At 36.0% G+C, this 23,683-nt stretch overlaps 1 protein-coding gene across 8 annotated transcripts in view; it reads right to left on the bottom strand.

Moving 5' to 3' along the window:
• JMJD1C (jumonji domain containing 1C) overlaps positions 1-23,683 on the bottom strand; it is a 300,384-nt gene that overhangs the window by 23,889 nt on the left and 252,812 nt on the right. For 6 of the 8 annotated variants that reach the window (XM_061161622.1, XM_061161618.1, XM_061161617.1 and 3 more), the window contains 10 exons: positions 22,863-22,968; positions 20,482-20,606; positions 19,030-19,173; positions 18,750-18,936; positions 16,953-18,631; positions 13,725-13,897; positions 11,270-13,467; positions 5,852-6,053; positions 3,375-3,589; positions 1,586-1,738 (listed from right to left, as the gene is read on the bottom strand). In XM_061161622.1, coding sequence (XP_061017605.1) covers positions 1,586-1,738; positions 3,375-3,589; positions 5,852-6,053; positions 11,270-13,467; positions 13,725-13,897; positions 16,953-18,631; positions 18,750-18,936; positions 19,030-19,173; positions 20,482-20,606; positions 22,863-22,869 — 5,083 coding nt within the window. In that variant the 5' untranslated portion in view covers positions 22,870-22,968. Of the gene's footprint in view, positions 1-1,585; positions 1,739-3,374; positions 3,590-5,851; positions 6,054-11,269; positions 13,468-13,724; positions 13,898-16,952; positions 18,632-18,749; positions 18,937-19,029; positions 19,174-20,481; positions 20,607-22,862; positions 22,969-23,683 lie in introns of those variants that run through there. The other 2 variants (XM_061161621.1, XM_061161623.1) reach the window with 2 other exon arrangements.

Consider the following 23,683-nt stretch of genomic DNA (forward strand, 5'->3'; position numbering starts at 1 on the left):
TCACAAAAAGTTTTAGAAGAAATAAAAATTCAAATCCAGACAAAAACTGATTTTAAAAGTGTTGACTTTCCTACAAAACCTATGTAGTGACTTGTAAATGTTCCCTACTTATGTTTTAGATACTTAGGTTAGTTACCACTATATAGCTATAACCTAGTCAGTGTGAGCTTACTGCAATATTTATCAGTGAAATAAGGAGATATATAAATAAAACAAATATATATTCATATATTTATAAGACATAATAAAACTCAAGGCATATAGATTACACTTTAAAAATCTATGGTTGACTGACAGACTATACTTTCAAAATTAATAGTACTATGGTATCTGACAGCAACACAACTTAGGTTTATTATATATATACACACCTTATCTCGTTTAAGAAAGGAGTCATGCTTACATATGCATACAATATAAAAAATACATTAATTTCTTCTTAATTTGGCAAAGGGACAATGAAAGTAACATGGGACCAGTAAAAAGGAATGGAGTTTTATAACGCTGCAGCTAGTTCTTCTCTCAACTGAAAATATCCAAATAGACTCTTAAGGTTCTGAAGATACTTAACTGCCTAAAATGCATTCCTTATTATAGCTATACATAAGCATAAGATACATATCACAGAAACAACTAGCTGGGGAGCTCTCCCACTTGCTCAGGGTGCTTTGGTAAGTGCTGGGTATATAAGAAAAAGGCTTTAGTAGTCCTATCACTGGAAAAGCCACTAATGGCTAAATCGCAGTTCATCTATCTGACACACCACTTTGAAAAAGAGCTGCCTGCAATGAAAATGACATTCACCGCTTTTAGACACTGAATAGTCTACCACGAAATGTGATTTTACTTCTAATACTTGCACAATTTGAATCCTCTCATTAAGACTAGACCCCCAAAACCTTCAGGTTACTAATATTTAAGTAGCTACTTCCTTAATTGCCTTGGATACACTTTTTCTAAAACACTTCTACAGCAGGAGAAAAAGGTAAAGTTAGTTACTTTCTTTTCAAACTTTCTAATATCTTCCAGCAGGAAGAACACTGATTTTGTGCCATTTTGTTTTTCTAGAATTTTTAAAAAATAATTTAACATATAATACTTTTTCATTTTCTAACTAGGGATAAACAGTGCTAGTGGCAGCATATTCTTAAACATTATGATTTAAGCTTTATGGACCAATTTTTGGAAAAATCAATTCACTCTAGCAAGTATTCAATTGTGACTTCGTTGCTTGACTATGTAATTAATAGGTCTTCTAAGGGAGTTCAGGCTCTGAAACAGTGGACTCTGAAGGCAACAAAGCCTAACCTAATTTGGGCTACATTAAGAAAACCTCTACCTCAGAGAGTGGATCTACTAATCAGACTAAAAAGGTGTAGATAGTTTTATTTTAGAAAATCTGGCTGTTACAAGCTGTGGTTAACTTTTTTTAAAAAATAAACTTCACAAAATTTCCTATTATATTCTTAATTAAGGAAGGCAGGGAAAAAAGCCTCTAATACATCTAATTTTCCAGATCAGTGGTCCTAAAGAAAACTATCTTAATAAAAAAATTTCAATTTAGATGAAGCTATAACTAACTAACCTCTAGAACTCTTTCTTTCCTTTGCCTTGTAACAATCTAAGCAGACCACAAATCCACATTTTTGGCAGACCCAGTGAATGTTAAACAATGTTGCTTCACATGCATCACACATCTCCCGGACTCCTCTCACTGCTCTTTTCCAGGCAATTTTGGCTGAAATACAGAGAAATAAAAGTTTAAAGGCAAACATGCTCTTTTCCATACAATTTTCACTGAAATGCACAAGACTTTAAACCTAGGATTTCAAAGGATTTATTAATGGTCAGGAGCAGATTTCTTGATGTAATTAGTAATTCTCTTCAGAAGACTTACATCTAATGGAGGGTTTCTCAATCTTGGCACCCTTGACATTTGCATGAATAATTCTCTTTTGTGGGGGACTAAGAGATCTTCCCTGGGCTTCCCTCGTGGCTCAGAGGTTAAAGCATCTGCCTGAAATGCAGGAGACCCAGGTTCAATCCCTGGGTCGGGAAGATCCCCTGGAGAAGGAAATGGCAAGCCACTCCAGTATTCTTGCCTGGAGAATCCCATGGACGGAGGAGCCTGGTGGGCCACCGTCCACGGGGTCGCAAAGAGTCGGACATGACTGAGCTACTTAACTTTCACTTTCAAGAGATCTCTTCAAGGCTATGGTTTTTCCAGTAGTCATTCATGGATGTGAGAGTTGGGACTATAAAGAAAGCTGAGCACCAAAGAACTGATGTTTCTGAACTGTGGTGTTGGAGAAGACTATTGAGAGTCCCTTGGACTGCAAGGAGAGCCAACCAATCCATCCTAAAGGAGATCAGTCCTGGGTGTTCATTGGAAGGACTGATGTTGAAGCTGAAGCTCCAATACTTTGGCCACCTGATGCGAAGAGCTGAGTCATTGGAAAAGACCCTGATGCTGGGAAAGATTGATGGCAGGAGAAAGGGACGACAGAGGATGATGAGATGGTTGGATGGTATCATCAACTCAATGGACATGGGTTTGGGTGGACTCTGGGAGTTGGTGATGGACAGGGAGGCCTGGTGTGCTGTGGTTCATGGGGTCGCAAAGAGTCGGACATGACTGAGCGACTGAACTGAACTGAACCTGTGCAGAGTAGGATGTTGAGTAGCATCTATGGCTTCCATCTATTAAGATGCTAATTCTCTACACCCCCAACACCTTTCAGTTAGCAAGGAAAGGCACCTTTTATTTCATTCAGTTTGGCACCTTTCAGATGCCAAATGTCCCTGGGGGACGAACTGCTGACTTGAGGGACGCGAAAGAAAAGAAGCTGATGTTTAGGGCACCTAGTATGTTGGATGCTTTCCTTAGTAAATATTACTTCATAAACAAATCTATGAGGCAGTTATCATTCCCATTTCACATTCATACAGTTAAACAAGGAAGAAAGTTGAGATCCAAAAATAAATTTTTCTAACTGCAAAATCTGTGATGAATAAAAAGCTTAAATAACTGGGATGGAGTATGTCTTTATATGGCAAATGCTGAAATTTCCCTGGCAAATGCTGAAATTTCCCAATCTCACATTCAAAGAGTCTTTATCGTGCTAAATTATTACCAAAATGTTATTGTAATTTCACAAGCTGCTAATCATTCAATTCAACCTCAATGGAAAATACATTAACTGAATACATTTAGGTGTATTTACACATACAAAAGTGTCATTATCAAAATAAAAGTAAACAAGCATAGGCAAGGTAAGATTAAGGGCTTCTCCCATAGGTAAAACATACCCTGAAGAGACATTCTTTAAAAGAAATGTGCATAGTTGCATGTTCTAAGTATTTAACTTTCTTACCATCCTTTTTCACCCAGGACAAAGCTGTTTTTTCAGATGTTACCAACTGACAGAACTTATCACCTATTATATCCAAGATATATTTTGACGTTTCTATGTCTAGTTCATCATCTTCATAATTTTCATGTGTCCATAAACTCATAGCTTCATCATCATACTGGTCAGGAGAAGAGAAACCATCTATTCTAACCACTCCGTTTTTACTAAATGACAATCTGAAACATTAAAACATAAAAGCATTATCTAACAAGACACAAGTCTATGCTTAAAAAGTTATACAGTTTAATTTACAATTAAAAATCATGAAAATAGTGTGGTTCTTTACATACACAAACTTTATTAACAAAATTTAACCAACTTCTGACTCCCATAGTGCTATACAAATGGCAGTAAGTGGTATCAATTTCAGGTTGTTTCAAGAAATAATAAGATCTTCCCTATCACTTAAGTTAACTAGTTAACTCTAATCAAATGAAACTATCCAAGTGGTTCATGATGACAAGACTTAAAATGCTGGCCAAAAGCTGCCTTGAGCAATGCAGTTACTTTATACATAATCTAAAGCAGCAACCTCTATAGTTCAAAGTGCTCTAAATCACCTTAGGACTGAGATTTTCTTAAATGCTAAATTAAAAAGTACATTTTCTTCATTAATTAAAATGACACTTCATTAAAGTGATTTGGAGGAACAAGACTGAAACAGTGTGACAGGAAACCCACGGGTGTGCTTACTTCCTTCTCTGAGCTTCTGCCCTCCAATCTCTGTAACCCACTCAGTTCGGGTCCCGTTTAGGGTAAACAGAAGGCAAAACTGCCATTTTCCTACAGGCTGATGGTTATTTTTCAGTTATTTTTGTTCTCACTCAACTCTCAAAGAGAGGATATCAGTAGTACATTACAAATCATTCTGTATTTTTCAAATGGACAATACCAGCAACATTCCTTTAACACTTTTTCTTATCCTTTTATTACCTTTCCCTCTCTTTCTTAAAAAAGTAACTTTCTCCTTTCATTACAATTCATATTATTTCAGCTTGTGTTATGTTTATCTTTCCTTAAAACTTTCCCAAAGGTTTTTTTTTGGCCATTTATTTATTTTTGGCTGTGCTGGGTGCTCCATGCTGCAAGGACTTCTCTCTAGTTGTGACAAGTGGGGGCTACTCTTTATTTGTGGTGCGTGGGCTTCTTACTGTGGTGGCTTCTCTCGTTGTGAAGCATGGGCTCTGGGACTCCTGGGCTCCACAGCACAGGTTCGACAGCTGTGGTGAACCAGCTTAGTTGCTCTGTGGCATGTGGGATCTTCCCAGGTTGGGGATCACACCAGTGTCTCCTGTGCTGGCAGGGAGATTCTTTACCACTGAGCCACCAGGTTCAGCGGTGCCCTCTGTACCCTTTACAAAGGTTTTCTTATCTCTTCAAACCCACTCTCCTGATTTCTTTTCCATCCTCTCTGAACTTCCATGTGGACTACCTTCTATAACAATTCTTTGAAGTTGTTTGTCCTTTGGGGACTGCTGTCTAGAAAAACCAAGAAGAAATATTCTCTTCACACCAACACATATTTTTGGGATCTCCACTGGGCCACAGTACCTCTGTTTGCCAGAGCAAAGTGCTTCTTAACTTCTTAGGAAGATGATGATGATGATTTGGAAAAATAATAGCACATAACATCAGAGGAGCACTTCATACAAGCTAGGGACTATGCTAAGGACTTTGTGTACTTTATCTCATTCCACTTTCATGAAATCTCTGAGGCAGGTGCCACTATCATTCTTATCATGCAGATGAGACAGGCTTAGCTATAATCCCACTACAGTTAATAAAGTCATATAGGAACTAAGGGATGAAGCTGGAACTGAAATCCAGGAATGACTGATTCTGGAATCTGAGACATCAACTAGTCTCTACTGGCGGGATTATCCAGCTGTTCATTAAACTCTTACAAATTTATAAACTTTTGGTATTAAAGTGTTATTCAGTAATACTAGTATTACAGTAGAATATAAGTTAGAAACTACTAAGTTGTTTTTATATTTACTGCAACCTGTGAAATGCGACATGCTACTAACAAATCTTTCTAGTCATTTTATAATGCTTATAGTACACAGATTTATAGACTATGTTATTGTGGCTAATGCAAATATACATGTGACATTATTTTGTTTTATACAAATAAACTGCTGTTTCCTATCATTTAGAAAAAAAATACTAACATTTTCTCCTTAAGGAAGAATAAATCTCTCAGAAGAGGAAGGCCCTATGAACACTAGCAGTAAGAATATGAGTTTAGTCTAACATTTAACTATTCTTAAATTGGCACACAAGACTAAATTTAGTAACTTTTTACAATGCTTTTATAATGCTTCAGAAACACAGGCTCAAAGCCTCATTCCCATCTCCAAAAGACCCTCAGAATGATAGTATAACTTCCAATATCTATTAACATATTTCCCCCCCATCATGAATTTTCAACTTACCTTCTAAAGTAGTAAAATCTACAGAATACTGGTGAGTGAGTTGGCTCTTCTCCCTTCTTACTCCGAATCAGTCTACATTCTCGGCACTTTTGCAAATTAGGCCCTATCTCACAGCAGGAGTCATCCTGTAAAAAGGATTCCCCAGTTTGCTTCAGCTTCTTGACTTTCCGCCAATCTTTCAACACTGAACGAGGGATGCCAGCTGTAAGACCAGTAGGAGAGTATCAGCAAGGCTGCACCTTTTTACAGAGGTCAGCTCCTTAAGGTGATATTCAAGTCAGTTAAAAAGATCACTTGCAATGAAGGCAAAAAAAAAAAAATCACATCAATTATACAATTATGACCATATATTAAGACTGTAGAAAAGAGATTACAGTTCTGGGTACTCATTACAACTAAAAAATCCATAGCAGCATTTTTATTATTCTACTAATCGAATGAACTCTTAACGTCAGTATGATTGAAATGCAGAGCTAAGTGAAATTTCCAACCGATTGAAATCTTCCTAGGTTCAATATTTGTATCCATTTAGTAGGAAATATGAGAATCGTTAATTTTCAATGGTAACCTAGAGCTAAAAATATAGTTCTACACATAAATTTGGTGTATGTAGGAAGAGTCTCTTTCAAGATGCACATGAAGAACCTAAAGACCAAAAAGTTAATACTTCTTAGAAACTATAGGATAGTTTCAATATATTTATATAGTTTTGAAATACTTAATCTGATTCTGCAAGGTAAGTGTGAACCAAGACAAATGTTGATTTTATCACAATATATTTGTGGGAAGAGGGCTAAGACTCTTCTACTAATATCTCTCCCTTATTATAATGCCCTCCATTTGATATCAATATATTGATAGAAGCAGTATCTTTTAGAAAAACAAAAGGGTTTGAAGGATGTGAAAGAAAAAAACCAGTATTAAACTGGCTTATTTAAAAAAAAAAACTGTTTTTATTGATGGTATAAAGAAAAGAAGTCATCAAAGAAGTCTAAAGAAAAACAAAACTCAAATGCACTATACCGTGTAATATTTAGAGGGAAAAAACTATTTACTGTACTCTGCATCATTGCTCGATCACATTTATTAACTTGAACTTAACGGTTGTTGTAACACTGGCTCAAGTAATCAGTCATCTATAGAGCAGCAAGAACTCATAACATCAGATCTAAATTAAATGCAGCCTATTCAATTTTTAAAAATATATTCACTTAAAAGCTTTACGTTCTGGGACAAGCAAATATTTGTTGACTCCTATAAGCACACTCATACTACCCATATTAATCCAGTTATATGCTAGACTTGAGATTTACAGTTTGTCACTTCTGTCATGGTGAAAGAATAAACTGTACTTCCTACTATCGTGTTTACTACTCATGCCCACTTTGTGGATCAGAGGCAGTTCAAGTGTTCTCCTGAGGTAATATACTTTTTGCAGAAGCATATATAGCACAACTGTTGTCCTGAGTGCTCACTACCACCTGTTGATAGCATGCACAGTATAATTACAGCAAGATCACATACATCTTAACATAGCAAGTGCGGGGTTTAAACTCCAGGGTGGCCCATTTCAAACAGGCTCCAGTATCAAGCCCTTTTATGGCTGCTCCTGGTTCTTTACAATTACACGTTCTGTCACTAACAAAAGGCAAGGAGCCATTTGGCTTAATCCACTAGAGAAACACCCATGTGGGCACACACATACCACTTATGGAATAAAAAATGTTTCCAGAAGCCTTGTGTAAAAGGCTTGTTATTTCTTCCACTGTGTATAAGACAGATTTCTTTGATGAACTATATAAAAAAATTTAGAGCTTCTAGAAGTCAGAATGAACAACAGAATAGTACACTGCTGATACTTTTTATTTGTTACACTACTTACAATCATTTCTTTACTGCTGCTAAGTCGCTTCAGTCGTGTCTGACTCTGTGCGACCCCATAGACGGCAGCCCACCAGGCTCCCCCGTCCCTGGGATTCTCTGGGCAAGAACGCTGGAGTGGGTTGCCATTTCCTTCTCCAACGCATGCATGCATGCTAAGTCGGCTCAGTTGTGTCCCACTCTGTGCGACCCTATGGACAAGAGCCCACCTGGCTCCTCTGTCCATGGGATTCTCTAGGCAAGAATACTGGAGAGGGTTGCCATTTCCTTCTCTGCACTTATTTATACTTTCTTATATCAGAATAAACTAAGTGAAATCTTTCTACTTAAACTGAAAAAGGACTATTAACCAATATACTTTTACATTCCAGACAATGGAACAGTTCGAAGTATGGATAACCATACTACTGTGAACAATTTTAAATATAGTATTGTAAGAAAGAGGGAGACATTCATTTCAAAGCAACTCTCAATTCTGTGACAGAAGTGAACACTTAAACCATTTTTTAAAGTAAATGAGTAAATTATTAAGATAGGAAGTCCCAGGTCAGATAGAGGCTGTTTTTGATATTATATATTTTGCTTCTAGCCTAGGCCAAATGTGACTGTGCTGAAATCCGTTTATATATTTTACTGTAATATTATTTGAATAGTAAATAAAATAAAACTCCATTTTCAATTCTATGTATATAATTTATTGGTGCCATCTAAAATCTAAAAGTTTGAGACTGAGACACTTGGTCAACAACAAAAAAATCTAACTCAATGGATATTTATTCTTCCTTTATACCAGATTCAACCTTAGTTTTCTGATTTTCAGCAAATCCTTAAAGCAACTGCTCTAGCAACAGAAAACTAAGGGGGAAGAAAATAAGAAAAATACACACTAACCTTTAATCTGTGATACCTGCCATTATCCACAAAATATTTTTTGAGGTATAGAAATGAACTCGGGTAACAGTTAAACCACTGTTTTTGTGTATCACAGGACTTAACTTACATTTAAATTTGACAGGTAATTTCAGTACACAAAATAAAATTATGTAAAAAATTAGTCAAGGAAAAGCAGACAACTTAATTATCAGAAACAAAAGGCAGCAAATATGAAGATACTTCAAAATAGCAGATAAAGCTAATTCTATTCTACCTGGCTTTAGAATGTACTAAAAAAAAACCACATTATGATATGTTTCTTTGTGTAATGATTATATATGTATAATAATCCATGCAATCATATTACACTCTCTATGTACAGACCTCACTCTTTTTTCAGTCGACTATGATTGATGACAACCCCAATGAACACCAAAAGGACAAAGACTTAATCCATGAGGGAGATAACTGACTCAGGTTTAGAATTTATAAGCTCCCAATTTAAAGAACTTTTCTAGAAAGCCCTGAACAAAATCAAATCAACTCTGCCCATAATTAACAGTCACTTAATATTATTAATTAATAGTCACTTAATATTATTTTGGACTTGGGAATAAATGGGACTTAAAGTATTCTGTGTTATGCTAAATGTTATTTACTATGTAGGGGAGATTTAACTAAGCCTTACAACTTGGAGGGGGAAGTGCTGATTCCAGTCTGTCTTAAAACTTACTTGGAAACATGTATAGTCACTGTTTTCAAATGAAAACAGAATATATACTTCATTAAAAGTTAATTTTATAAATTTAAGTTTATAACAATATTGTAAGCATTAAAAGCTGGAAGATTCCCATCTCTGTTTTCTGAAAGTTTAACTACAGTATTTGAATACTCAACACCAAAAGAAATGTTTTGTGAAACAAAAGAGAAATCACACCTATTGACCACACTAAGCCTCTTGAATTCATTAGGGAAGTAAGGAGAACACAGTAGACAGAAAAAGCAACAGGGTAAACATTCCAATTCTCAAATAAATGGCATGTATCCTGTGCCCTTTTTGTCAATCTCCCTCTCTTTCTTTCTTCTTCTATTGGCATTTCAGTCTGTCAGCCTTTTGTCTCCAGTTGATTTCCTTCATTCTTTCACTTCTGACTGTCCTTTTCTATGATTCCATCCTCCTGCTTTTCTCTCCTTTACTTTGCCTCTGGTTTCCACATAGGCATGTGGGAAAGACCTCATTCAGAGAAAAGGCCCAAGTAAGAGCCTTTAAGCATCCAAATGTTTTATGAAAGTACTTCTGGAATGTCCACATTGTCACAGATATTTCATATACTGCATGTGGATGAATACACAGATAGTGGAACTATGAACCTCTTTCTGCATTGTGCAACATACCTAAAAAAATAAGCAAACTGAGAAAAACTACTTCTAGAGTTAAAAACATATAGACATTTTATAGTGGCAAGTATGATTTATTCTCTCTTGTAGCCACAAACACATTTTGAAACTTTTACTAATTATGGAAATTCTTCTTGAATACAGAAATGAACACACAAAACCACAAAACCCCTGCTTTTTCTTTAACTTTTACCCATTGTTACGGACTACCTGAATGAGTAACATTAGTAGTTAAATGGAAGGTAATTTTCATTAGGTTTTCAATTTTGTCTCCAGATGACAGAAGGGTGAGATATGGGTCATAGCCACACTATTCTGTAATTCTCTTCTAAAAGTGAGACTTTTTTTTTTTCATTTATTTTTATTAGTTGGAGGCTAATTACTTTACAATATTGTAGTGGTTTTTGTCACTGACATGAATCAGCCATAGATTTAAAGGAAGTTTCTGTGAAAAGGAATACTTTTTTCAACTATTATCTTGTTATAGGCAAATATCTAATACAGTCCTATCTTAGAGATGGTGTGGGTTCAGTTTCAGGCCACCACCAAAAAGTACACAAATTTTCCTCTTTCCCAGTGCATATAAAAGTTACATTTACACTATAATGCAGTCTAGAGTGTGCAACAGCATTATGTCTAAAAAATAATACACATACCTTAATTTAAAAATAGTTTACTGCTTAAAAAAAAAAAAGGCCAACCATCACCTCAGCCTTCAGTGATTTATAATCTTTTTACAATAGTAACTTCAAAGACCACTTTTTCAGATCACTAAAACAAGTATAATAACAATGGAAAAGTGTGAGTTACCAAAATATGACAGACATGAAGTGAGCAAATATTGGGAAAATGGTGCCAACACCCTCCTGACACAGAGTTACCACAAACCTTCAAGTTGTTTAAAAAAAAAAAAAAAAGGCAGTATCTGCAAAGCAGAGTAAAAACAAGGTATGCGTGTATTACAAATCCAGTTTTAGTGCATAGAAATGGTCAAAATTCTGAACAACTACTAAAGTACACAATGGGTTTTGCCAACACGAGTGCTACGTAAAAACATATTTCTACAAGCCTCTTGAGAAAAGAAATAGACCTCCTCTCATTTCCTCTTACCAGTACTTCTGAAATGTAGAAATGAAGTCCGTGAGCACATTACACTAGGGCAAGTGAATGAAATCGAAGATGCCTTTAAGCTCTCTAATTCTTAGAGAACAGTGCAAGAACATGTAGCCCATTTTACTTGAGATAAAAAGTAATTAATTTACTTACCACTATTATTGTTGCTTTGCAACTTCAATTTACTTTTTTCTTTGGCACTCCTGCTGAGAATCCCATTGGGTTTTAAATCTTCTTCCATTTCACCTTTTCTCTTTTGAAGATCATTTTGCTTTTTTTTGTAAGTTGGTTTAGGTTGCCTTTTAGTCCTTTGCTCTGATTTGCTTTCACTTTCATCTGAGTCTCCACTTTCTGAGCCAGATTCATAAGTTCGTTTGGCTTTTCTTCTATTTACTTTATCATCTTTTACATATTTATCAACTATGATCTTACTATCTACACTATTTTGTAGATCATTAGATGTAGAGGCTATTAAATTGACAGAACATGGCTTAATAATTTCTGATACAGAACTCCCTGAATTTTCCATTTTATTAGTATTTTTATCTTCTTCTGAATGTCTCGTAAGCCAGGCTTTTTTCAGTTTAGTATGGTAGTTTGGTTGACTTGTCTGGGACGCTTGCCCATTTCCTACAGAGTCTGCTTTGTTTATTGTACTACAGACTACAGTGCTATCTAAGAGATGGGAGGCTGAAGATGTCTGATTTTTCGCAGCATTAGGCTCAGTCTCACTGACATTACTACTTTTATACTGAGCTGCAGCCAACGCTGCCTTGTGCTTCTTTAAATGAATAAAATCAGTTGTGCCTGAAAACCCGGAGCTGGACTGCACAGCACTTCCTGTCTTACTGCTGGCTGGTGTAACTGGAGCTGCGATGCTGACCGTGCATTCTTGTGTGTGAGCCACTGAATGACTGATGCTTTTTGAAGAGGTACATTCTAAGGATTTAGAGGCCAAAATGGTATTTGATAATGAGTAAATTATTTCTGACCCACCCCAGCTGGAAACACTGGGGGCAGTGGCGGCAGATGTGAACGCATCCGTTTTGGTATTACACACTGTATTCACAGCAGACATGACTGAACTGGGCACAGTGCCCTGTGAGACAGCCTGAAAGTTTTTTTCGGATTTTATGTGAGCACTGTCTGAATTCACACTTGGCAGAATGATTCTTCCACTCTCTCCAGCTTCTGCTGGTTTGAGGCAATCTGTCTGATTTGCCCCAAGTGAAGATCTTTCACTAACTCGATCTTTGGAAGCTAACTGCATTGCTGGCACACTATCAAGTTTCGTACTAGAAGGTGGACGTACAATGACAGATGCCATAGCAGCCTGTGACTTTCCGCTGCTTTTCTCTACATGCCATTCAGCTTTCTCTTTGCTGAGGTTATTATTAGATTTCCACATTTCTGTCAAACTCTGTTCAGTAGAACTCTTAAAACTTGCCTGAGTATCTTTTGGCTCAGGAATCAGTGTTGGAGGCTTTTGTGATTCTTGAACTTTCCCACCAGCATTTACAGGCATCACTGGAGTTAACGTTGGAGGGGAAAGGCTACTATAGCTGCTTTCCTTTCTTTCCAGGCTATGATGGATCGGTGGGTGAAATACCGGTGCTCTATGTAAAGCAGGCATACTCCGGAGTGTATTTGTAGACGAAACTGTCAAATGAGTAGGACTCCTACAGTCATTTCTGAAAGTTGTTACTGAGTGAGAAGCAATTTGATGGGAAAGATGTTCTGGTACCTTGCCTACTAAACCTTCACTTTCTGGCTGATGTTTTATCAAAGGTGGAGGCTTTGAAAGAGATGATATAAATGAAGTCAGAGTTTGAGGATTAGCTGCTGTTGCAAGGGTATTACTCTGTTTTTCAGTGTAAATATTTGAAATCTCTTTGGATGGGTATGACCTTGGTGGTTCATTGACTACACTATTAGACAATGTAGTGAAATAGTTACTTTGAGGCAAACTCTGAGGCACTGAGTGCTTCATTTTATAAAGATCTGATTCTATATCCTTGTCTTGTTTGATGACATGGCTCTTAGGGCTAGCAGATGACGATGCTACCCTGGAATAGTTATCTCTATCACACTCAAGACCCTTGATTTTAGTCGTAAAGGGAGCAACATCAATACTTTCTTGAAGAATGCGACGGTGTTCCTCCTTATATTTGTTTAATCTCTCTCCAGTTTCCTGCGGTGGTCTCTGTAATTGATTCAATACAGGATCCACAAAATGCCTATGCAAGTGACCATCTTTTCCAGTCTGTGACCTATTTAGATCCAGGTCATTTTTGGCTGATGTGGATGCAACAGAACGCAATGGTTCAATAAAAGCTTTCCTCTCCAATTCTCTGTAAAGAAAATACACGAAGGTTTCTGTAAACACTTTTTCTTGTATGATACAAATATAGCTTCTATGCATTACTATTGTATCGTAAGAGTGAAACATGACTTTGCAAGTGCTGTAATATTAAGAAAATTAGAAGGGATATCAAACCAGAATAATAATAATAATTAAGCCTAGTTTTAAGACATTTGTTAAAAACACCTATTTATAAACAATTAAGAAAAACTATAAAAGATATGTTTTAAGCACTGGCGAACTTACTCTTTATGGTGATCTACTAAACATTTTGTCAATGGTGGACTGGAATGTGCTGTGATTTTAAGAGGCCGATGAGGTTCTGCACTGGAAGGTCTGACAGGAATGTGACTAAGTAATCCAATACCATCTGCTGAGGTCACAGGGGTAGGTTGATGTAACCAAGGACTGGGAGAATTCTATTAAAAAAAAAAAAGAAAATCCTTCAGTTACTAGAAAAAGCTAAACACAATATCAAAGTAGGACTTTATATTTATGAAGTATGTGACTTTCAGTAAATATATTTTATGAGAAATATTGAGACAACTACCATAGTTATATGGATTTTTCCATATGATGAAGAAAGTTAATCAGCATGAAAACAGTTTTGTCTAGGGGATTCCCTGGTGGTCCAGTGGTTATCTGTGCTTCCACTGCAGGGGGGAATGGGTCTGATTCTTGGTTGGGGAACTAATATCTCACATGCCAGGAGGTGCCGGCAAAAAAATTTATTTCCAGAAATTTGTTATTATTTACTGATTGCAGATCTTGAAGCCACTGCCTTTACCTTACAAATGACGTACGGAAAACCTAGCTTTTATGATTTCCTAATGTTATAACACCAAAAGACTATATTGCTACTAGTAGAAAAAGAAAACATGTTGCTGAAATACATTTCACCAGATTTCATCAGGTTTATTTGCCAATTTTTACTGTCAAAAGTAGTTTTTCCAATGTCATAATTCATTTAGATTGGGCACAAAAATTATATTTTCAAGGCCCATTTATACTCCATTTCACTTTAAGCATGAAACCTGGAGGTGTGGAGGTACAATACAACAAAGTTCATTTTTAATAGTAACATGCTGCCTTTCTCATAGTGAGTATCTGGTGACACTGATGTCTATGTTGAGACTTACAACTATCTAATCACATGCTTCAAGACTGTTTCTAACTATGACTCACTAAAACTCTTCCAGAACATGCTTTGTTGAGTTATACTGTATTGAATCTGATATCGGGAAAATATAATCCTTTGGCTTTAACAAAGTGAATAAATTTGACATCTCAAAATGAGAATGTGAAAACAATATATCACACCAAAGATATGCTGCTATAAAATTTCTTAGACTAAAAATATACACCATAAACCTCACATAAGAAGAAAAAAAAAGTAAATATATATATATACACACACACACACACACACACACACAGACATTGCTGCTGCTGCTGAGTCGCTTCAGTTGTGTCTGACTCTGTGCGACCCCATAGACGGCAGCCCTCCAGGCTCCCCCGTCCCTGGGATTCTCCAGGCAAGAACACTGGATGGGTTGCCATTTCCTTCTCCAATGCATGAAAGTGAAAAGTGAAAGTGAAGTCGCTCAGTTGTGTCTGACTCTCTGCGACCCCATGGACTGCAGCCTACCAGGCTCCTCCATCCATGGGATTTCCCAGGCAAGAGTACCGGAGTGGGGTGCCATTGCCTTCTCTGATATACACATTAAGATCATTCAAATATATGTGTAAAAGGTTTCAATTTTACAAGATCCAGAAATCTGAAGTTATACAGATTACAAGAGTTATTGGTATATACCTATATATACATAAAACAGAATACTGCACAGCTTAAAAAAGGAAATCCTATTACATGCTACAAGGATGAACTCTGACAACACTATGCTACAGGAAATACTGTATGAGTTCACTACATGAAGTATATAAAACAGACAATCATAGAAACAGAAAGTAGAGGTGGGTGTTAAGAACTAGGGGGAAAGGGAATTAATGTTTCATGGGCAGAATTTCAGTTTCGCAAGATGAAAAAGTTCCAGAGATCTATTGTATAGCAATGGGAATATACTTAACACTACTAAACCGTACACTTTAAAATGGTTAAATAAATTTAATGTGTGGCTTTTATCACAATAAAAATAACTTTAAAAAAATGTGTTTTAGAAGATTTTAGAGGATACTTAAAGTGCATCCTGGTCCACGTAAAGGATTAAATTGTCTCCTGGAGTTGAGCAGTGATCCCCAATCTCCCATTTTTTAGAATGTCGTTGGTAATGCCCTCAACAACCATTTCTTAGCATGAAAATTAATTTGGTTACCAAAACCACACAGCCCATGAAGGAATAAAAGCCCTGCACCACCATCTTCAGGAATACTCTGTCAGGCAGAGAGAATATCAGTCCCATCTTCACTCCCAAATATCAGGAATCTCCAACATTAGTGGCCTTAAGAGAACAAGGGGCTTAGGCATAGCTTGTAGTATACATCAGTGACATATCAGCTGGGAAATATAACAATTTTTCTTTTAAGAATTACTTGGTTATACATAGCAAAAGTGTTATAATTTTATATAAATTTTATATCCAGAAGTTTCACTTCGAGGAATTTACCTGAGCAAAAATACCTATGGGTATATACCATAATTAATTATGAAGACACTCATTTTTCATAATAGGAATTTTAGAAACAACTTAAGTTTACTTCTTTCAATTGGCTTAAAAAAAAAAAAAAAAAAAAAACAGGATTTTCTGAGATTTCAGCTTTACAGTTCCAAAGTTACTAAACATCAAAACTTCCATAACCATTACAAAAATAATTGTTTAAAAAATTCTAGCATGGGTTTCTCTGATGACTCAGTGGTAAAGAATTCACCTGCCAATGCAGGAGACAGGGGTTTGATCCCTGGTCCAGGAAGACCCCACCTGCTAAGGAGCAATTAAGCCCATGCACAACTACTGGGCTTCCCTGGTGGCTCAGCTGGTAAAGAATCAGCCTGCAATGTGGGAGACCTGGGTTCAATCTCTAGGTGGGGAAGATCCCCTGGAGAAGGGAAAGGCTACCCACTCCAGTATTCTGGCCTGGCGAATTCCATGGACTGAATAGTTGGACAAGACTGAGTGACTTTTATTTTCACCACAACTATTGAGCCTGTGCTGTAAAGTCTGGGAGCCACAACTCCTGAAGCCTGAGCACCCTTAAAGCCTGTGCTTCACAACAAGAGAAGCCACTGGAATGAGAAGCCTGCACACCACAACTACGAAGTAGCCCCTGCTCTCCACAAAAGTCCACGAAGCAACGAAGAGCCAGCACAGCCATAAATAAATAAGTATATGTATATAAAATTCTAGCACATTTTTGTAGTAAGAAATCTAAAAACAATTAATGGGATACTGAAAAAAGCACCTGTATATCTGTTGATTAATAAAAATGAGACATATGGTAAACCACAGCTTAACTTACCCTCCTTAAAGAAGGTTCAGCATTAACCGCATTTTCTGGGTGAACCCACTTAGAATGCAGACCAAGTCCTGAGTATGCATGTGTTCCATTTGGATATTGCCAAATAATTGGATAAAGTCCAAGCTGATTATATGAAGCAGATGGATGGGCTTGTCCAAGAAGATGAGGTGACTGGTGCTGTAACAGCTGCTGCTGTTGCTGGTGTGCTAATGCTAAGTGGCTCAAGCTGCTGGCATGAGCAGTCTCTAGTCGTGGGTGGCCACCAAGTAAGGAGGCAGTAGGCACTCCGGGTAACACAGTAGGAAGTAAGTGAGGGTGATGAACAGAATGGTGTGGACCACTAGTCAGAGGATGAGTATTAATGGTAGGTAATGGAGTTTGACTGGATGATCCAGCCAGTAAGTGGGGTGCAGGAGTTAAGGCAGGATGATGGGTACCCGGATTTAAACATGTTCTATGGGACGAAGAATGAAGAGGAAAAGGATGCTGGCCTAAGAAAGGTGAAATGTGGTTAGCTCCTGTATCTGACCCAATAAGTGCAGGATCTCTGTAAACTGTAAAATGTTCATTTTTATCAATGATTAGAGGGCTTTTTGTAGTTTCTAATGTACTGCCTCTAGTAGGAACCGGGTGAAAACTGCATCTTGATAACTCATGTTCTATCTTATTTGCTGGTCTTCTTTCACCAGCAGCTTGGCTGTTTGCATAAGTGGCTTTAGACTTTACAGAATCAGGGGAATGGTTGACTTTAGGCTTAACAACTTCAGGTGAGGGATTGGATTTTGTCTTGTGAGCATCTACGGAAATATTAAGTTTAGATTTTATAGTTTCTGGGGGTGGACTTCGCTTGTGCAGCTTATCTTCCGTGACAGAAACGGCACTTAGAGAAGGTAAGTAAGAGACATACTGATTTTTCTCTTTTTCCATACTCATGTTTTCATTTCCTGAAGCATTCCTTACATTTGATTGGGTTAAATCTACTTTAACTACATCACTGACCCAGTTCTGGTCAGAATCTTGGTTTCCTGTTTCCAAGTATTTTGTATTTGCCACTGAATGTTTTGAATCACTAACATTAGGATCCGTTTTCTGAAGTGTCTGAAGGCCAAAGGTACTACTTGAGGTCTCCTGAGCCACCTTTTCTGTGGTAGTGTCATTTGTAATATCAATAACACATTTTGGAGTGGGCGGTCTGGATACAAACTTCTCCTTTGGTAATAATTCCACTGTGTGTGTCTTCTCTGTATTATGTTCCTGAAGAAGTAAATCACTAGAATTATGATCACAAAGTGTGGCCTGTTCTGATGAATGGATAATCATCTTTTCTTGACGCTGAAAGTCAACAGACTTCTGTTTCTCTGTTTCTTCATGTTTTTTATCTTCCTGTATTTGATCCCAGGGATGCTGGCTATCTATTAGTGTCTCTTCTCCTGCCTTCTCATTATTCTGAGATTTTCCTTCTTCTCCGTTTATCTTTGAAGTGTTTTTATTTTTCAACTCATTCTCTGGCTTCTGCTCTGAGGAATTATTTATTATTCTCTTATTTGAATTTTCTGAGTCACTACTCTCAGAAAAGTCTGAAACATTATCGGTTCGCAGTCTTTTCATATTTAGTTTCTTTTCATCCTCCTCAGCTTTCCTTCTTTTGTTCATCACCTGTTTTTTACCTTTAGGATTTTCTAGGAGATTAAAAAAAAAAAGAACAGTTTTACCTTTCATGTCAATATTAAATAAGCATATTTTAAATGAATTTTTGTTTTATCTTTTCCCATGCCCTTAAAAGTTGGTGGGTCCTACCTCCTCGTGCTATATAATCATATTTTTCCTCCTTCATCTTCTCTTCATCTGGTATACTGCTATCTGAGCCCTTCCTCTTATTTGGACGAATATTTCTTTGTTGCTGGTGTGAATTCTGTTTTGGTACAGCAGTTTGGGAGTTCATTGCTGGTCTGGGACTATTTGCTTGGGCACGTGTATAATGACCCTAAAAATAATTGATAATGACTATTTACTACCTGTTCCTAAGTAATTTAAGGGAAAATATTTTACAATTATCCATCACTAACAACATACATACGTGAACAGTGTTGCTATTTTGACTGGCACGAGACCTTCGCCGTGATGTAATGCCAATATTTTCACCTTTTAACAAAGAGTGAACAACATCATCTAGAAAGGTCATTTGAACCATAGAAGGATCGACATTCTGTGGTTCTAGTACCTAATTCATGACACAAAACAAGAACAAAATTAAATCCAATCAGCTAGCCAATATAATGATAGGTACAGTTTCTTTACTGAGTAAAGATGTTTAGAAATCAGTTTGAGATACCTAATTTGTAAGACACAGTCAGACTACAATAAATCATCTTTAATCATTAAAGATAAAATTATCTCCCAAATGTTATGAAGGTAACTGCTTCATGTTCTAACCAAAACTTAAAAAGCAAACACATCTATTGCAGGTATACCTAGAAAAACAAGGATTAGAGTTATTCAAGAATATATTGCCAAGTCATAATATGTATTTCAAAAATAAAAAGTAATTTTCAGAAAACAGCTGTAAAATAAAACAGGAAGGTAAAGCATGATGGGAATTCCCTGGTACGTCAATGGTTAGGACTCCTTGCTTTTACTGCTAGCCTAGGTTCAACCCCTGGTCGGAGAACTAGATCCTGCAAGCTGCACAGAGTGGCCAAAAGAGAAAATAGAGCATGGGAAGCAGAAAAGGACAAAAACTGTATAAATGAATAGTAATCTTGAAAAATCAGGTTAAAGAAAGAACTATTTTAAAAACTGAAGGCAATTTTGTGCTTCAGTGAGGTCAAACTTTGTTAGCTTTTAAGGAAATAAATTATACAATTTATTTAGCATTGTGATGAAAATTTTAACCAAAGCATCTGCGTTGTTTAGAGGGAGTTATTATTTATTCAGATACCCTCCACAACCCATTCAAGCAGGAATATGCAAATATCTATTTTCTGGGGGGTAAATATAGTACAGCTTTAAAAGACTTGAAATTAAGAATTTAATTTCAGACTGTTGCTTAAAACTCCTATGAAATTCATATCCATAACATTCTCCACATTCACTATAAAACTTAAGAGGAGTAAAACAACTCTGAAATTGAATGTAAAAAGAACTTTAGAGTACATTTAAGTTTTCATTTGTGAAAAGAAACCATTTGGGAAATATCTTTTATTACTGGAGAGACAGAAAAGCTAAGACTTTAAGAAAGTTTTACCTGACTTAAGGATAAACCAAAAAATAGACTGAACAATTAAGAGAGTCTGATGCCTCCATTTCAGGGACTGATTTTCTCAGTGCTGAAATAAGTTTGGCATCACTATCTTGTTGTAACTTCAAGTGAACTCTATGTAACATCATATAAATGTGAACTTCTTAGGATTATATGACTGCAAAAAACCTAGAGATGGAAAATAGTATCAATCTGTTGATCCACCGGCGTGGGGGGGGAATGGAGTATGTGAATTGCAAACAGTTTCTTTTCCAAAACTGGACTATTTACCTGATCATTCATAACGATCATGGTGCGAGTGAAGAGATCATGATGAGTAATTATGCCAGTAAACCACTGGGTGGCAGAGTCTTGTCTATATACTCTCACTCTGTATCCATTCAAGGAATAAGGACCTTAAAAAAAAAACAAAAAACCACACATACATCATACACGACTTCATGGATGAAATGAAAAGGTAATGTGGAACTTGATGTATGAACCTTTTAGTTGCTAAAACTTTTACCATAAGCAATTACAAATTTTGATTCCTGCAACAGTTTGGAAAACCTGCCAAAGTCTTAAAACATGCAGAAACTGTTAACTGAATTTATAAATATGACAGTAAAATGCCATAATGGTGTACTTCTGGATTAAATTCACGTTGTAAGACAACAATATCTATATGTATATATAAGTATCTTTCAGAAAATAGGCAATGATTACATAATAAAAGAAATATGCATATATCTGTATATATTTAAATATGTCAACAGAATGGAGGTAAAAAAATGTCTTCAATTCACAGGTATTAAAATGATATCAAATATTTGAAAGTTTAAAAAGAATTGTGAGGGATGGAAACTAGTACATTTTATTAATGATAGTATTATACATTAACAATTTGCAAAATGCTTTCACAATTTACAAATGCTCATTTAATCTTCTCCAACTCTGAGGTATTTTCCTGTTTATAAACATTAAGAAAGTGAGGTTGATAGGTTAAATAAATTTTTAAGTGAAAGAGCTAGGATTGAATTTATTTTTCCGATTCCTAGGTTGATGCCTTTTCTTCTAGAGTTAAGACATTTAGCACATCAATGAATGGTTTAATGTTTTCCAGTTTTTAAAAAACTATGCCAGCAACAGTCTAAATATATCAAATTAACAGATCTGTAGAAAGTATTCCATATTACTTGTAAATTAAACATATTCATACCTATAATCAGTTATACAAACTATAGCCTTAGAATTTCTAACTATGGAAGAAATAGACTCCAAATTAATTTTTCTGAATGGAACATTGTAAAAGCTTACAGAAAAACTCCAAATACACCAATTTTCAACTCCCATCCATCAGGACACTACCTTAACGGTCTTGTTCTACCACCAAATGCAATCTAGAGTCAGCCTCAAATAATTCTGTTTAGGATGGAATGGACTACTGCCTGAATCATTTCATCTCTAAGAATATGACAAGGAAAAAGGGTTACTTAAAAAAATAGTAGCCTGGTGTCTTCAATAAAGTGCAAAGAAAGAAAGGAAGAAAAATAAAGAGGTCATATCAACCAGTCAATTTGTGGACATTTTTTGGGTCCCAGATTAAAAATAAGTAAAAAGTAAAAATCAAGTCTGTGAAAAATCAATGAAGACATTTATGAGGCAAATGAAAACTTGAACCCGAGCAATCATTATTTGAGGAACTATTAATTTTCAGCATAATAATAGTATGGTGTCTGTTTAAAAACAGAAGACAGTAATGTCTTAAAATTGATGGTAATAAATAACAGATGGGGCAGAATCTATCAAGATTTCATTTTACAGTCGTTGGGGCTGAGAGAATATTTCAGTGAACTTTTATGTGCCTATTTCTATATATGTTTCACATCCTCCATATTAAAATTTTTAAAAATATTTAGCCTAACAAGAATGTAGTTAAGTAGATGATTTGCTATTAACAAAAACATTCAAAGAAAGGAAGCCACAACTTTTGAGATTATTAGTGCTTAAATTAAATGGCATGGAAGCTGAGGCTGAGATAAACATGGGAATTTAACAAGATTACCTTTTAAAAACATTCAACCAAATACTGATACTGCATGTCGCACTGGTCCAGTTTCAGTTCAATTTCACAAAAAGCTTATGTTTTTAATACATGGTTTTACTGACAGGAAAAGAAATCATTTAGAATCATAAAATCTCAACTGAAGACAAGCTTATATCTTACTAAAAAAAGGAAACAAAACTAAGACTGGTATTGTGGTCATTGCTGAGGAAGGCAAACTGAAATAAGCCACTTTTATCAGGTATCAACAGCATTCTTCAAAGGAAATCAACTGTGGCTTTGGGCAACCCTCCACAGAAAACAATGCTTCCTTCTCCAGGAAGGACACACCTAAAGCATTCTGTAATATGGAAATTTTCCTATCAACAAAACACCTGTGTGGTCGTAATTTTATTACAGGCATTTAGCTCAAATTAGTAAACTAGTGAAGTTATCAAGTTCCTATTGAAATTATTCTGATTTTGCTATTACTTTGTGGCCTGTATATAATTGAAAATATTAGACTGGGTCTTCTATTTATACTGTATGTAACTAAACAACCAAAAGCAAACGAGAAATTGCCCAGTTCAAAAAACAAAAATATTAACGCATAACTCAAAACAGTTACCTTGCATAAAAATCTCCTGAACCTTTTGTTCCTTTACCCAGACTTTCACTTCTTCCTGAAGTTGCGGGTTGTCCCTGAGAACTGGGTTTAGGCTGTCTATGTCGTCCTAGAATTACAGATTAAGAGAAAGGTCCATGGTTACGCTGTCCTAACATTAATGTTACCAACCTTCCCTCCTGTATGTTCTAAGGACTGAAGAAAATTCCTTTATCTAAATGTATGCAAAAATGCAAATTCATAAGTTATAGTTCATTAGCAATAACATAACAACAGAGCCTAAGAAATAAATCCATGGTAAGATTTGATCTTTGACAAGAACGTATTAAGGAAAAACCTGAAATCTACTGATGTGTTCTCTAACTGCAAGCCTTATATAAGTCACCTTTTTAAGGGTTTCACTGTTAGAAGCAATATACAAACCAAATAGCTTCAGGTCATGTAACGTTGGTAGCAAACAAATCAAGTTGAATATTTGGGGAGCAATACATACATACATAGATGAGCTGTCCTCTCCCCACTATACCTAAAACATTAGTTTTAAACAAGTCATTGTTTGACAAGACAAGCCACTGTCTTGATTTAAACACCATCAAATTCAGTTCTACTCAAACTCATTTGACCAGTAACTTCACTGATAAAAGTTTTATTTTTTCAAGCCTAAAACATTAGTTTTAAACAAGTCATTATTTGACAAGACAAGCCACTGTCCTGATCTAAACACCATCAAAGTCAGTTCTACTCAAACTCATCTGACCAGTAATTTCACTGATAAAAGTTTTATTTTTTCAAGCCAGTGTCAAAGCATCCAGGCAATTTAAATT

The sequence above is a fragment of the Dama dama genome, chromosome 15 (genome assembly GCF_033118175.1).
Source record: "Dama dama isolate Ldn47 chromosome 15, ASM3311817v1, whole genome shotgun sequence".
NCBI lineage: Eukaryota > Metazoa > Chordata > Mammalia > Artiodactyla > Cervidae > Dama > Dama dama.